Raw genomic sequence first — 15551 nt, forward strand, 5'->3', positions numbered from 1 at the left:
AAGGGTATGGCTGGCAGAGGCCAACATGTGGCCGGATGTGCAGGCAACATGGCTCCCTCATTACTCTGAGGACTAAATGAGATTATGACCGTGAAATGCCTCATGAAGATGATGAGGCAACTGCAGGCCTGAACTGAAATGCCTCAGCTCCCAGGCACAGGGCTCGCCCAGCCTCCTGCATGGGGCTCCTGCTACCCCAGATGGCCTGCTCCTGCCTGTAGACTGAGAGGGCCATGTACGCCAGGATGGCTCCAGGACACACTGGCAGCCCAGAGTCCACGGGCAGGACACCCCTACACTCGGAGTTGGGCTGGGCTGCCTGGATTGCACCTAGGCCAGTCCCAGCGTGCGCCATGCTTCTTCCGGTGTCCCCAGGAGGAGCGTCTCTGTCTTCCCTCCTCCGATAACCTGTGGGCTCCCAGCGTGGGAACCACACCCCATCAGTTTCATGTCCCAAGCCGCCTTTCCGTCCCCAACCCACGAGCAGTTCAGTCCGTCACTGTGGACTGACTGTCCCCATTGACCATCTGCTCCATATTTTGTCTTTGGTGACTTCAGTTTCTTTCTAGTTTCCTTCTCTCTGTTTTTTGGTGTTTTTTTTTTTTTAACTGCTTCTCCTCTATATCCCCCCAAAGCAACTCAAATTCCACATGGTTCTGCTTGTTCTGCTTGTTAGGCTTCCCTAGTGGCTCAGAGGGTAAAGAGTCTGCCTGCAATGCAGGAGACCCAGGTTCAATCCCTGGGTTGGGAAGATCCCCTGGAGAAGGAAATGGCAACCCACTCCAGTATTCTTGCCTGGAGAATCACATGGACAGCGGCGCCTGGCGGGCTACAGTCGTGGGATCGCAAAGAGTCGGAGACTACTGAGCGACTTCACTTTCACTTTCTGCTTGTTCAGACGGCTCCATGTCCCAGCTGGCTCAGATGGTAAAGAATCTCCCTGCAATGTGGGAGACCTGGGTTTGATCCTTGGGATGGGAAGATCCCCTGGAGAAGGAACTGGCAACTCACTCCCATATTCTTGTGTAGAGAATCCCATGGACAGTGGAGCCTGGCGGGCTATAGTGCATGGGGTCACAAAGAGTCAGACACAACTGAGCGACTGACGCATGCTTCCTTCTTGCCTTCCAGTTTTGGGAATAACCTGTCGGGGACCATAGTTAGGAGTTTCTGGTTCTTTTATTTCGGAACACTGGACAGCTCCACTGAGGGACTTGTGAGAATCAACCCACTGCCGGGGTGGGGCTGGGAACCCAGCTCATCAGGACCCAGCAGGGGGCCCTGTGGTGAAGCCTCACCAGGCTTCCTCTTTCCCGTTTGATTTAGGCTATCACAAAGGGGCCAGTGAGCCTTGAATGTGATCTGAGCATCTAGCAGGGTGTTCTGAACCCAGCCCGGCCGGCAGGTGCCTGCCCCCTTTCCTTCAGAGGTTCCTTCTTAGGACGAGCTGAGTGGAGACCCCAGGGTTGGGGTCGGGCCAGCTGTGGGCAGCAGACCGAAATGGAAGGCGTCTATAGGTGGTCCTTCCCCTGCAGCGGCTGCCAGAGGCTCTCTTACCAGACAGAGGCTGGAGATGGTTTCTACCCAAGGGGCGCAAGAATTGCTGCTGACAGATTTGCTAAGAGCTAAGAAAGAGGAAATGTGGCAAAGGCTTATGGTGACCAGCTTCCGGGAGAGTTTTTGTTTTGCTTTCTTGAACTGTGTGACTTCAGAAGGTGTGGACCTACTCGAACTTGGGCAGCGTGGGGTCTGGCAGACACATAGAGAAGCCAGTGGCAAGTAGGGAGCAAAGTCAAGTCATGGAGAAACGTTAGGCAGTTTCTGAGCGCGGCTGTAGACCCGTCATCACTACCACAGCTCAGACCATCCAGCCCCAGCGCTCCTCCCAGAGGCCCCCGGCCCACACCCAGTTCTCTGCAGCAGAAGAGGAAGCAGTGATGAAAGAAACCACCCTGTCCCACCTTCTGTGTAAAATCTTAGCATTGCAGAGGGGCCTTAGAGCTTCTCTGATCTGGCTTCATGATCTCACAGATGAGGAAACTGAGGCCCTGAGAGGGGAAGTGACTCACCAGAGGTCACAGGTCATTTGATGGTCTTGTGTTCATCCTCAGCGAGAAACTGCCAAGAGCTGACAGCTTCCCACCAAAGCCCGCAACCCCACACAGCCCACACCTTGCGGCGCAGGTCAGTGTGAGGCGCTCCTGGACCTGGCTGGTGTCCATGCCACTTAGCTAGTCCACTCTTTCCCTGCCGCTCAATCAGCAGGTATTTATTTATCTGTCACATCCTTGGCGGTCAGCCTAGTTCTCCACCGAGCTCTTGCAGGGGCTGCAAAAGAAGAATAATCATCAGATGTCACATCTGACTCCCTCCAGGGAGCATCTAACTGGAGAGTTGGGATTAACACATGTGGAACAATAATTAAACAATAAAAGGCAGCGCATAATTAGATGCTGAAGTAGTCATACAGGCTGTGAAGACACCTCCACAGGTTCTTGGAGTGGTGGAGGTAACGTTAGCAGGCAGTTGCAGAGGTCCATGGCATGTGGGGATTTGCAGGTTTGCTACGACAGGAATCTGAGGCTTTGAGGTCGTGGGGCTGGTGTCTGGGAGTGTCTCTGAGCAAGTGGTGAGTGCACCTGCACCTTTCCTCAGCCAATTTGCTACCTCCTCGTGAGGGAAGGGTGGAGAGAGAGAACTCCAGTAAAGTGAAAAATTACTAAAGGCCCACCCACTGGTGTTGGGAGGAAACACACCACAAACACCTGCTTCTCGATACAACCATGCTATCTGGAAAAAGGTGGGGGCCAGTACAAACCTGTATGTGCCTTTCTCCATTGGGGAACTGAAGTGTCAGGGGTCTAAGAGATGAGGAGAGCAGAGAATGAGGAGATTGCAGCAGGCCCGAGAGGCGTCCTACACAGAGAAGATGCAGCTAGGGGAGATGGGGACTGTATTCCAGGCGGAGAGACCACACAGACAGCAGACTAGAACAGAGGTGGCAAGCTATTGTCCATGGGCCAGAATCCACAAATAAAGTTTTATTGAAACTACACTCATTCTGTGATCACTGTCTGCTACCATGGCAGAGGTGAGTCACAGCAGAGACTAGATAGACTGCAGACCCTGAAATATTTGCTGCCTGGCCCTTTATAGAAAATCTGCTAACCACTAGTGTAGAGACAGGAATGAACAAACCCTCTGGCACGTGGGCCAGTCCAAAGAGTGCTCCAGGGAAGAAATGAGATCGGCTCACGGAGGTGGGACTTTGTGTGCCTGGAGTAATAGCGTGCATGTCTTTGGACGGGTTCGATCATTTCCAGGATGTCCCCTATTTCATTTGGCTTTAACTTTACTTCAGTCGTATGAGGCAATAAATGATTTACAGAGATGAGGACTGTTAAGTCACTTCAGTCGTGTCCGACTCTGTGCGACCCCATCCCTGGGATTCTCCAGGCAAGAACACTGGAGTGGGTTGCCATTTCCTTCTCCAATGCATGAAAGTGAAAAGTGAAAGTGAAGTCGCTCAGTCGTGTCTGACTCTTCGCGACCCCATGGACTGCAGCCTACCAGGCTCCTCCGTCCATGGGATTTTCCAGGCAAGTGTATTGGAGTGGGGTGCCATTGCCTTCTCCGACAGAGATGAGGAAGCTAAGGCTTAAAGACACGATCCAGCTCTCTCAGGATCGCTTTGTTAGCAGTGGGAGTCAGAATGTGAACACAGGCTCGTGCTCATCCTGTAGGTGTTGCCAGGCTGGAACTCAGCTCTGGGATTCCATGGTGGAAAAGACGTTCTCTCACAGAACTCAGTCCAGATTGCAATGCAAGACTCACTGTGCTGTACTCCCCAGCAGAAAGGGAGACTGTTGCTCCCCACAGAGGAATGGGGCCCTTGCAGGTTCTCGAGCGGACATTTATGATCCGTTTTGTGCGCTGGGCCGCCTGCAGGGAAGAGGCCTCAGAGTGGTGTGGGCCATCAGGGAGCTTCAGTCTGGCTGGGAAGGAAAGCCAAGCTGGGTGGTCTACTCGGCGGTTAATGGAAGGAGATGGGATTCACGTGCAGGACAGGATAGTGTTCGCTTTGGATGTGGGTTAGCTTTAACCTTCCTGGGGCTCTGTTTCCTTGTCTGTGAAATGAGCATAATAATTGTACACTTCTCATAAACTTCTGGTGGGAGTGAAGTCAGCTAACAGTACAGGCTAGGTGAGGAGAACAGTACCTGCACAGAGCTAGCCAGTAAATAATGGTAAGGCATCACTGTTACCATTCAGGGCTGAGATGATCAGAGAGGCCTTGACGGCTGAGGGACTTCAGACAGACAGGAGTCAGATGGTGAAAGCAGTGTGCAAGAAGAGGCTGATGAGTTTAAATTTCTGGCAAAAAATGTGGTTTGTGTGATTTAGGTCCAGAAAAAAAAAGGGGGACGCTGAATGTCTCTGATGGCTCCGGCACATTCTCCTCAGCCCACTCCTCACTCTGGGGGTGCCCCTTGTTGCTGGGGCTTTGTGGGGTTCCCTGTGCTCCGTGGGGGAGACTTAAAGCCACCAGCTTCACTCAGAGTCTTCTCAGCTCACGGGGTCACTTCCCAGTGACCCAAAGTAAGAGTTTATATCATTGATCGAAATGCAAGATTAGCCAGTGTTTGGGTTTTTTCTTAAAGTAAAATTCAGCTTGGGGTAAATCTGCTCTGAGATGGGCCCCAGACCACCAGAGGATGGCCCTCTCTTTTTTTGGTGTAATGGATACTTAAACTGAAAATTTGAGGATCACTGTTTCAGGACGTGTCTCTACTCTGAGGCCTAGCACCCAGCCTCTTCACCTGGCTGTACCACAATAACCCTGAGAGTTAAGAGAGGACACCGCCCTTTCCATGGCTTAGGACCTAGGAACACAAATCTGCTTTCACCAGTGCCCTGGATGTACTGAATGCATTAGGAACAGCTCAACCATCTGCCACCCATGCCAGGAGCTTAATCAGAGCATCCATGCCAGAGACACTGAGATGCGTCAGCCTCCTAGGAGAGACGCCTCGCGGGGCAATGCCTGTGTCTTTAAAACCATAACAGAGTCGATTTCCCATTCTGTCTCCATCTTGGGCCACCCCTGGAAACAAAACCATCTGTCTGGTTTCTAGCTTTGTAGCCACAGATGGAGGTAAATCTTTCACTTTGAGGACCTGAGAATTCGGCAGGTAAATAGAGAGTGGGGTCTTTGACTTACCCTCTGAAGACTGCAGACACTGGATATTGCCTTCTCGGGAAACCCTGGGTGCAGTGGATATCTGTGTGTGCCAAAGTGTTAACCCCGCAGCTGGATGGGGCTCTGCAGGCCTGAAATTGCCTGGGAGTTCTTCTCCAACACTGCTGCCCGCTAGCATCCCCGGGAGATTTTTAAAATCCTTCTGCCCAGCCTGCACCCCAGGCCACTGAAATCAGAACCTCCAGGAGGGAGCCCAGGTGTTGTGTTTCTGAGGCTCCCCCGGAGGAGTCCCCGTGCAGCCAAGTTTAAGAAGCACTGGTCTAGACTCTCTGCCCTATCTGGAATGGGGAAGGGGAGCGGCAGTCCTGGCGGTGGCTGGCTGGCTGGCTGCTTCGGGAGCTGATTCATTCAGTCCACGGGTTAGATCTTGTCTGCCAGCTCTGGGGTGGGCAGCAGCCTGGGGGTGCTGCCGTCTGATTGTGGGAGATTGAGCATGCCGGCCAGACAGGGCTCCTGGCACTCCTGGACGGGGCGGGAAGTGGGACGGCTGTCTTCTGCGTCAGTCCTGCAGAGGGTGCCCACAGCCACTTGCGTCACTTCCCCAGGTTTGTGGTGGGAAGCTGGGGCTGGATGGGTTATCTGCTGACGGGAAAGAGAACAGGAAGGAAAATCTTTAGGTTAAGGCCGCTCTGACTCTTACTGTTCAAAAACAGGCTGGAATACTGGCCTTTGAAAACCATGATGCAGCTGCCCTTTCTAACTGGGAAATGGCTGTAGCTCATTTGGAAACCACGAGAGATCTTCCAGGAGCTTCTAGAATTTTCTCTCCATCACTTAACTCTTTTTTGTAGAGGAGCCTGAGAAGGCTGTTAAGCCCTAAGGAGCAAGAGCCTGCATGTTTCATAGCTGAACGGAGTGGAGTGTGTGTAATAATAACTGGATGCTGGCCTTTCTGACTGGAAGCTCCCAGCAGACAGCAGGCGCACCTGGTCCCATAGAGAGGTGCCCAGCGGGTTGGGGGCTGGGGCGAGGTCTCCAGGAACTAAGCGGGGAGGGACAAGGAATGAGATGCTTCATTCCTTCCGGGCCCTTGAGGGTCCCAGGGGAGCAAGTCGACAGCAAATGAAGACGGATGTATGGCTCACAGCAGCTGCTGCTCCGCTCAAGCAGAAGGGAGTCGCCGGGGACTACTCCTCCTGGAAAGTCCTCAATAGAATCAGGGTTCTGTCCCAGGGATCTGAGTGGCCACATAGGAGACGGGTGAGCCCTTTCCTGGAATCCTGGTGCCTCCCACTGGGAGACGTGAGTCCCTCCTTGACATCTTCACAGGTGACACAGTGGCCCCAGGTCCTGAGGCTTCTGGGGACCCACAAGACACACTTTAGATGAACATCTCACAGGTCAGTAATGTATCGGTCTTGGTGAGGAGGCTGCTTGTCCAAGCCTCAGAGCATGGAATTTCCATGATCACCATGGGGGCGGCAGATGAGGGCTGTCCTGGGGTGAGCACACGGTGAGAAGAGCATCATTGGGCAGACTTGATGGACTGGGTAATGGGCCCGCGCAGACGCTTACTAGCAGTGGGACCACACACGTGTTTCTCAACCTGTCTGAGCGTCTGTCTGTAACCTGTAAAGTAGGAAGAGCACATTGAGTGTGTAAGAGATGGTGTGTGGACGTACAGTGCTCTTCTGACCAGCATCCTCAGAGAGGAGCAGACAGGCCCTTGGAAGATGCTGTGATGGAAAAAGGGTGTCAGTGCATCTCCGTGCGGAGGCCTGGGTGTGGGAGCCACGCCAGTCCCCCTCGGCAGCCCAAGCTTGACGTCTCACCGGCTCCGTGGTGTTGGAAAGTGAGAGGAGGAAGTGAAGGAGTCCTGCCAAGTGTGGCTGGTCTCCCACGGGCTGGTGAGACAGGCAGCTCTGCCCCGGGAACCCGGCATGTTCAGCTGGGTGATGATGTGATGCCAGCGTGGCTGTGAAATTCCCCAGCCAAAGCAGACAGACACCAGCAGGTTGGTGCTGCGTGATGGCAGCCAGGAGGAAATGATCGTCCTCTGGGCCTCGGTTTCCTCATTTGCCAAAGGAGAATCCCGACCCGCCATGGGGTCCACTGGATTTCTGAGATGGACAAATTCTAAGCCGATTTTGACCGACCTGTTTATTCCTGCAGACTGGCTCCCGCACGCTCAGCCGCACGGGAAGAGCGTGAAGACACAGCCGGAAGGGGGGGTGGCGGTGGACTCGAGAGAAAGTCGGGGAACTGACAGACAGATAGAGTTGCTCAGACCCCAGAATGCTCACCTGGACTGTCTCCGCCATGTGAAGGACACTGACCTTCTCGTCCTCAGCTTCATTCTTCCTGGAGGGGGTCTGGGGCGGGAGGTGCAGTCGGAAGAATCTGTTGTGGTGTTGTGGGAAGAACGCAGCAGAACAGACGAGTGCCTTTAGCTCTGCAGACTGTAGGGCTGGAGGCACGCTCCTGACTTCTTGGGCTCGGTTGTCTCACCCATGAAATGTGGGTGAACTCGGTCTCGCAGTTTGGTTCTGAGGACTAACTGAGACAATGCATACCGAGCACTTGGCACAGAGGAGGCTCTCAGTAACCCAGGCCAGCCCTGTGCCCCGGCGGAGAGTCATCCCCTCAGCTCTCAGAGGAGGCTGCAGCCCCCTGCTCCCACCAGGCGTGCCATCGTTTGAAAGATACATATGTGTGTGTGTGTGTGAGAGAATATGTGCATATGTGTGTGTATTGTGTATGTGTGTGTGCATGTGTGTATGTGTGTATATGCACGTGTGGTGTGTGTGTGTGTGTGTGAGAATATGTGCATGTGTGTGTGTTGTGTATGTGTGTGTACATGTGTGTATGTGTGTATATGTACGTGTGGTGTGTGTGTATGTGTGTGTGTGTGTGTTTGTGTATTAGTCACTCAGTCTTGTCTGACTCTTTGCGACCCCATGGACCGTAGCCCACCAGGCTCCTCTGTCCCTGGGATTTCCCGGGCAAGAATACTTGAGTGGGTTGCCATTTCCTTCTCCAGCGGATCTTCCCAAGTCAGGGATCACACCCGGGTCTCCTGCGTTGCAGGCGGACTCTTTACTGCTGAGCCACGGGGAAGCCCATATATGTACTTGTGTGCAAAGCCCTGGGACCTGGGGCCTGAGCTGATGTCCGTGTGCCCTTGGCCCCCGCAGCCTGGGAGAGCTGCCGTCATCCCCTTCAGCATACGCTGGGACCACGTGTGCATGCCTCTCTCCAGCTGTATTGTTACTTCCTTGAGGAGACGACCACGGCTTGCATTTCTTTGCATCTCCCATAGCATCTGAATGCATCTTTGCTTAGCAGCCCTCAATGAGAAAAACAGCTTTGCCGATTCAGCAGATTCATACCCCCACCGCCTGTGTGCCAGGCCCTTTCACATCGGTCTTGCAACAAGCCTGAAGGGTGGGTGTTGCCCCCATTTCACAGGCAAGGAGATTGGCACCAAGAAAGGTTTCAGCCACTTCCTCGGGGTGGCCGGCCAGGCAGTTATCACAGCTGGCATTTGACCTCCGATTGTTCTCAGACTGAGTCCATCCCATTCACTCCGTGGGGCTGGTGCTCACTTACTCTTGGTTGGAGAGGCCTTTGGGCAGAAGCAGTCACTCCCTTTCTCATCCTGAGAAGCGTGTGTGATGCACGTGTCCACCCTCACGTCTGTGTCTCTTCCAGAATGACTGTAAGCCCCCCGAGGAGCCTCCACGCCCCCCCACTCTACAGGAGATCAAGCAGAAGATTGAGAGCTACAACGCCCGGGAGAAGGACTGCCTGGGCATGAAGCTGGTGAGCGTCCGCCCCGCTCCCCGCCCCCGCCCCCACCTCACTCACAGCCCCTTCTGCCTTGTCTCCCCTCTTCCCCCTCGGAATCCTGGGGCTCCCCTGCCCGGCAGGGCGCTCCCCTCTCTGGGTCTCTGGAGCCTCCGGGCTTATGTGAGGCCAAGAACCTGGGCTGTCTGTGCTCTGGGGAAACAGGTTGGGCTATAGAATGAGACCCAGATCCCGTCGCTGGCTGTTTAAGTTGAAGCTTTGGGAAACCTTAACCTCTCTGAGCCTCGGTATAAAATAGAGACATTAGTGCCCATATGTCAAAGCACTCGTAGTCATTAAATGATATGCAGGTGACTAGGGGCCCAGGAAGCCCTAGGCAAGGGGAGCAGGCAGCCCTCCTCCCCTTCTTGGTCCTTACAGCCTGTGCCTGGGGCAGCCTGTCTGACTGCAGAGCTCAGAGAGAAGGCACCAGCTTCGTGCTGGTTCAGAAAGGCCGTCTTCAGGGGAGACGTGGAGGAGCCCTGCCCCCTGCTGGCGTTTGCTGGCAACTGGCTCTTTGGGGGCGTCAGCCAGATGGACGCCAGAAAAATCCAGTTGCAGAGGGACTGGGGTTTAAGTCTTGAGGTTTTTAGAGAGAGATGTAGGAGGAATTCAGCGCCCTGGTTCCCCGAGGATCTTATCACAGAGCCTGCCTGCTCCTCCTTGGTTTGGAGGGAACGACCAGAGAGGCCACTCCAGACCCTGCCTCTTGGCCTGGGGACTCAGCAGAGGCAGTCGCCCCATCTGCCCGGTGGCAGGGGATTTGGGGCAGGCAGCGTGAGCCCCTGGGGAGGGGAAGCCGCAGCAGCAGCCCGGTCCTGCGGACCTTCTCCTGCCACTGCCCTGCTAGCATCCCCGGGTCAGCAGTGGCAGGAGGGATCTCAGGGAGGCGGGTGGTGCGGGTGTGGCTGGGATGGCACTGCGTCAGGACAGGCCTCTGCAGCCCGGGCCCCGAGTGGCGGGTGGGCGGTCCGGCGAGACAGGCCCGCGCTGACCGCGCCCACCCTGCGCCCGCAGAGTGAGGACGGCAGCTACACGGGCTTCATCAAGGTGCACCTGAAGCTGCGGCGGCCGGTGACGGTGCCCGCCGGGATCCGGCCCCAGTCCATCTACGACGCCATCAAGGACGTGGACCCCGCGGCCACCACGGACAAGCGCACGTCCTTCTACCTGCCGCTCGACGCCGTCAAGCAGCTGCACATCAGCAGCTCCACCACGGTCAGCGAGGTCATCCAGGGGCTGCTCAAGAAGTTCATGGTCGTGGACAATCCCCAGAAGTTCGCGCTCTTCAAGCGGATACACAAGGATGGGCAGGGTAGGAGAGCGCGCGCCCCCCAGAAACGACCCTTCCCGCCTCTGGCTGGGCGAGCCCGGTCACACGTAGCGGGAGAGTGGGCGTCTCGTGGCGCCGGAGCCCAGCCTCCCGTGTGGCATCAGGTCTGCAGACGGACCCTCCCTTCACACGTGGCTGCAGGAAACCCACCCCTGGGCGTTCACTTCCTAATCTGGGGAGTGGGGCCACTCCCTCGAACCTTTGGGGTGATGACGTGAGTGGAAACAGGCTTCCCACCCTAGCAGACACCGAAGATACCGGTTGTTACCCTTTGTTCCCGCCAGGCTCGTTTCGTTAGGTTGAAACGATGGCTAGAAACACCCCTGCGTCCCAATTGGTCCCGGCCATCCTGAGCCCCTGCCCTTTCACTCCAAGGCGAGCCCAGCCCCTCTCTTGGTCTGCAGCGCTTTTTTTTGTTTCTTTGTTTGTTTTGAGTTTATTTGTCTTACTGTTATTTTGAACCTAAATCAATTAAGAATTTTTTCTTCCTCTAGGAAGGAAAATAGTTCTCTATTTGTAGACTGAGTAGTCTTTTTTTTAATTTAAATTTATTTATTTTAATTGGAGGCTAATTACTTTACAATATTGTGGTGGTTTTTGCCATACATTGACATGAATCCGCCATGGGTGTACATGTGTCCCCCATCCTGAACCCCCCTCCCACCTCCCTCCCATCCCATCCCTCAGGGTCATCCCAGTGCATCAGCCCCAAGCACCCTGTCTCATGCATCGAACCTGGGCTGGCGATCTGTTTCACATATGGTAATATACATGTTGCAGTGCTGTTCCAGAAACTCTCCATTGCTGACTGCCCCCTCTACCTGCGCTTACTCGCCGGGCCTGACACGGACGTCCTCAGCTTCGTGCTGAAGGAGAACGAAACTGGGGAGGTGGAGGTAGGTCCGGGCGCCTCCGCCTGCTGCACAGACCCAGCTTGCCGGGTGGGTGCGGTCCTCACCCCCCAGCACGGCTGCTGAGCCGGGGCGAGTGTGGCCCAAGGTCAGCGCTGAAGTCAGGATTGTAAGCGCTCTGGGGGAGCAGGTCAGGGCCTGTGTCTGGCAAGGCCTGTGGAAAGACAGGATTCCATGTGCCTACTTCCGAATGTTCAGGGTGAAGGGTGCTGAGAACCTCCCTGTCTTCCACCCAGCATTTTGCTCCTGAGGATGTCCTGAGGCTCAGCAAGTGCCAGCTCTGGGCTCCCCCTGGGCACGGGTATTGTTGAGTCAGTTGTCTCTCCCTAGTTCTTGAAAACGGACCTCGCTGCCCCACGGGAAGACGGGAAGCGCCCAGCCTGCGGTGTGGGGTGGGGTGAACCCAGCAGGTGCTCCCCACGTCACGGGGTGCCTGGGGTTGCAGCAGGCACATCTCACAGTTTGTCACACCGCCCTCAGCGCAGGCCTGGGGTTTGCAGAAGCAGTCTTGGGAGCCACTGTGGAAATTTGGGGGATTTAGGCCTGTCTTTTTCCCTTCTCCTCCAGGAAGCTCTGCTATCCCTCCTTTTGACAGACTGGGAGGTTCTGTTGGGACAGAGTGTCCCACAGAAACTGTTTGAACGTTGCTGGCCCCATGGGAACCTCACAGGCCTGGCGTTTAGAGGCCTGGCTTCTCGTCCAAGTTTTGCGGCTGTAAGCTCTGTGATCGTGGTTCCCTCCGTGGACTTCAGTTTTCTGATTTCCCCAATGTGGAGGTTAAACCAGATAAACCTTAATGTTCCTTTGTGCTCAACGAGCTTAGGAGTTCAAGTCCCTGACCCCATGGGGGCCTCAGTCCCAGGGTCAGCCGGGCAAAGCCGGACTTGCCTTCCGTCCTGAGACGCCAGGTCCCACCAGGCCCAGCCCGCCAGGCCCTGCAGAGCCATGCAAGTGACTCATCTCATTATCTGTGCTGCCAGCCTCGGGAGGCAGACACCCTAATTCCACAGCAGATGAGGAAACAGCTGAGAAGGGTGGAGTTCTGTGCTCAGGGTCGCATGGCGGGGCCAGGCTAACGCCCAGTCTCCTGAGTCCAAGCCCAGCTCTCCTCCAGATGCCACTCCGGGGGCTGCATGCTGGGGGACCCATTGCTGGTCAGCCCCAAAGCAGGCAGCTCCAGGTGGTCACCAGGGTCTCAGGGAGCTCCAGCATCACGGTTAGGATCTCAGCTGCTACCGAGAAATTTAAGATTTTTGATTCTCCAATAAATATGGCTTAAGTCAATAAAATACGGCATAAACCAATCAAAATAGGGCTTATGGTCTAACTCTTGGCCACGAGATGCCAGGATTTGAAATTCTGTTGCTGATATGGCATGGAGACCTCAAGCTGTGTTCATCACACCTGCCTATTCCGTAGCAAGTGGTGTGAAGGGGGAGCAGGCAGCGCCCCTCCGTCACACGATGTCTAACCTGTCTCCTGTTCTTTCTCTCCCCCATCTCCCTCTCGCCACCCAGTGGGACGCCTTCTCCATCCCTGAGCTCCAGAACTTCCTAACGATCCTGGAGAAAGAGGAGCAGGACAAAGTCCAACAAGTGCAGAAGAAGTACAACAAGTTTAGACAGAAACTGGAGGAAGCCTTAAGAAAATCCCAGGGCAAACCTGCCTAGCCAGTCCGGCCTCCCCTTCTCCCAAAAGCCCGCGGATTTAATTTTTATTATTAATTATTATTTTGCAACAGACACTTTCTCAGGACACGTCTGGTGGGTGCATCTGTGCCCGCCCATCAGCTCCGGATGTGGCACGATGCCTCTGGCGACCACGTGTGCATGCAGGCGCGGGGCCTGCCCGCTGCCATCTGTGCCTCTGCACACTGCCCCGGAGCAGCGCGCGCGCGTGCAAGACCGGCCGCCTTGTCTTGCCATCTGCAAGCCTTCCGCAGACCAAATAGCTGCCTCTCCCTACATCAGTTGGCAAAGGAAAGAAAAGGGGTTTAGAGACATGTGTTCTTTCTCTGGCCTTTAGTCTTCTTCAATTTGTTTCTTATTTGCCATCCACAGTTCCTTTATTTATGAGTCCAGAACTGTAGCATATTCCTTTAGTAGGTCTGAGCTAAGCCCCTGAAACAAGGACAATGCTCATAGAAGAATTGTCCCGGGACTTCCCTTGTGATCCAGTGGCTAAGACTCCGAGCTCCCAATGCATGGGGCCCACGTTCAATCCCCGGTCGGGGAACTAGATCCCACATGCCTCAACTAAAACATCCCATGTGCTACAACTAAGACCCTGTGCAGTCAAATAAATAAATATTTTTAAAAAAGAATTTTCCCCCACCATCCTCAGGTGCCCACTGCTCACGGGTAAGGGATGGTCATAAAGCTTCTGGCCCCAGAGGCTCAGGTCAGAAGCACCAAAGCTGAGGCTGCTTGAGCGATTTCCAGAGAAGCTGCAGCTGCCCTGGCCCTGATGGCCCAAGAGTCTGTACACGTGTAAACCCAAAGGCATTTATGTCTGTGTGCATGTGGTCTTCAGCCACATCTTCCTCAACTCTTTAAGTTGCAATTTTGAATTTAGTATTGCCCTCATCCTCACTGTTTCCACTAAGGGGAAACCAGCCATTTAACTATTTTTAAAGTCTCCTGCTGAGTGCAGAATTCAGACAGTCGAAGCCAAAATGTGTTGCAGGTAAACGAGCCCAAGCCGTCTTCGGGCCTCCCCAACTAGCGGCCAGGGGCCTGGCTGCCTCGGTTCCCCTTCGGCCTCCAGGACCGCCTCCCCTTTCCCTCTGGACTCTGGGATCTCCAGGTGCTGCCGGAGGAGCTGCCTTGACTACCGAGGGGGGCCCTCCAACTCAACCGACTTGGGACTCCTACGTGGTCTGAAGCACTGTCCACCGTGGGGCTGGCCTCCTGCTGACCTCGTGCCTTTTTGTTTTCAGAGAGGGTCAGGAACCCCGGGCTTTGCTTGAGGCTCTGCTGCTGGCTTGCTCCTGCCAGGAAGTGGAGCACGGCGGTGTGAGAGACAAGGACAGGGGAGCCTGCCCCCCAAGCATGGGGTGAGGGTCACAGAGCTTCTGCGCGTCTAAGGTCCTGGGCCCTGACTTCTTAGAAGTGAGGTCAAACCGCCTGGACAGGGCGAATCAGATTCCCGACGTCTGCATCTATACTGGCTCCTTGCTTAGGGTCAAACTTAAAACCAGCCAAGCAATTCAAGCCAGGAGCCAGGACTGCAGAGACACTCCAGGGCAGAGGGAGGACTTGAACTTTCAAAGCGGGGCCGGTTTTCCAATCCAGCCTCTAAGAGACCCATGTCTTCGCTGTTCTCTGCCTTCCCAAGTCCTTGGGTCAGTTCAAGCCCATGCTTCTTTGTGTAGCTGCACAAGTTCCCTCCCTAAGTCCACCTCACCCCTGATCCTAGAAGGAATGCAGAACCTTCATCATGCAAACTTCTTGGTCTTCAGAGCTGCAAAAACAGGATGAGCTAAGCAGCTCAAAAAGAAGTTTTCCATCATAAAAACCCCCATTATCTGCCATCTCCTGCTCAGCCTTATCACTTGCCTCCCTTAAAATCCCCTCCCTGCTGCAGGCGGGCCCTCTCCTCCACGCTGCATGTCTGGAACACGACAGAAGGCACGCTGCTGCAACCGCTGTGAATGCTGCTGAGACCCCCCCTCGGAAGGGGTGGCCATTTTATTTTTGAGAAGATAAAGAAGTCCTGTACATATATACATAAAGGCATATAGTTATATATAAAGATATGGGGTGTTTATGAAGTAAGAAAACTGGGAAAATTCACACCTTATCGAAAGCACAGTTAGACCAGGGACCCGGGCTGGGGTCCGAGCCTCAGAAACAGCAGTGAGTAGGGAGTGCGTGCCCCTTCCCGCCCAGGGTGGGTGTGACTGCTGGAGTGCCTTTTGCCGTTGTGTGGTCCAATGTGTGTTCTGAGGCTTTCTTTTGAAATGTCTTTCTTATATGGGTTTAAAAAAAAAGTAATAAAAGCTTGTTGCAAAAATGATTCAGGCGAGAGATGCATTCCTTGAACCTCCCCCTCTCCGGGAAATCTAGGAAATCTCGTGGAAATGGTGGAGCTGGGAGAGGGGTGGGGCCAGAGGAACGCACACACTTCAAGGCCAAGTCAGATTTTCTTTTGCCAACGAACAGAGGGATGAAGGCATCCTGAGAACACCTTCCAGAGGCGCAGGCTGGAGGCACTGCCACGGTGACGGGTTATTCTCCGTCCCCACAGACAGGAAAGCAGA

At 54.6% G+C, this 15551-nt stretch overlaps 1 protein-coding gene across 2 annotated transcripts in view; it reads left to right on the forward strand.

The window, feature by feature from the left end:
* RASSF5 (Ras association domain family member 5) overlaps window positions 1-15293 on the forward strand; it is a 73728-nt gene extending 58435 nt beyond the window's left edge. For both annotated transcript variants that reach the window (XM_065936691.1, XM_065936692.1), the window contains 4 exons: window positions 8912-9022; window positions 10064-10361; window positions 11160-11275; window positions 12808-15293. In XM_065936691.1, the coding sequence (XP_065792763.1) occupies window positions 8912-9022; window positions 10064-10361; window positions 11160-11275; window positions 12808-12960 (678 nt within the window). In that variant the 3' untranslated portion in view covers window positions 12961-15293. The remainder of the gene's footprint in view (window positions 1-8911; window positions 9023-10063; window positions 10362-11159; window positions 11276-12807) is intronic.
* Window positions 15294-15551: the final 258 nt, after the last annotated feature.

The sequence above is a fragment of the Muntiacus reevesi genome, chromosome 5 (genome assembly GCF_963930625.1).
Source record: "Muntiacus reevesi chromosome 5, mMunRee1.1, whole genome shotgun sequence".
NCBI classification, from domain to species: domain Eukaryota; kingdom Metazoa; phylum Chordata; class Mammalia; order Artiodactyla; family Cervidae; genus Muntiacus; species Muntiacus reevesi.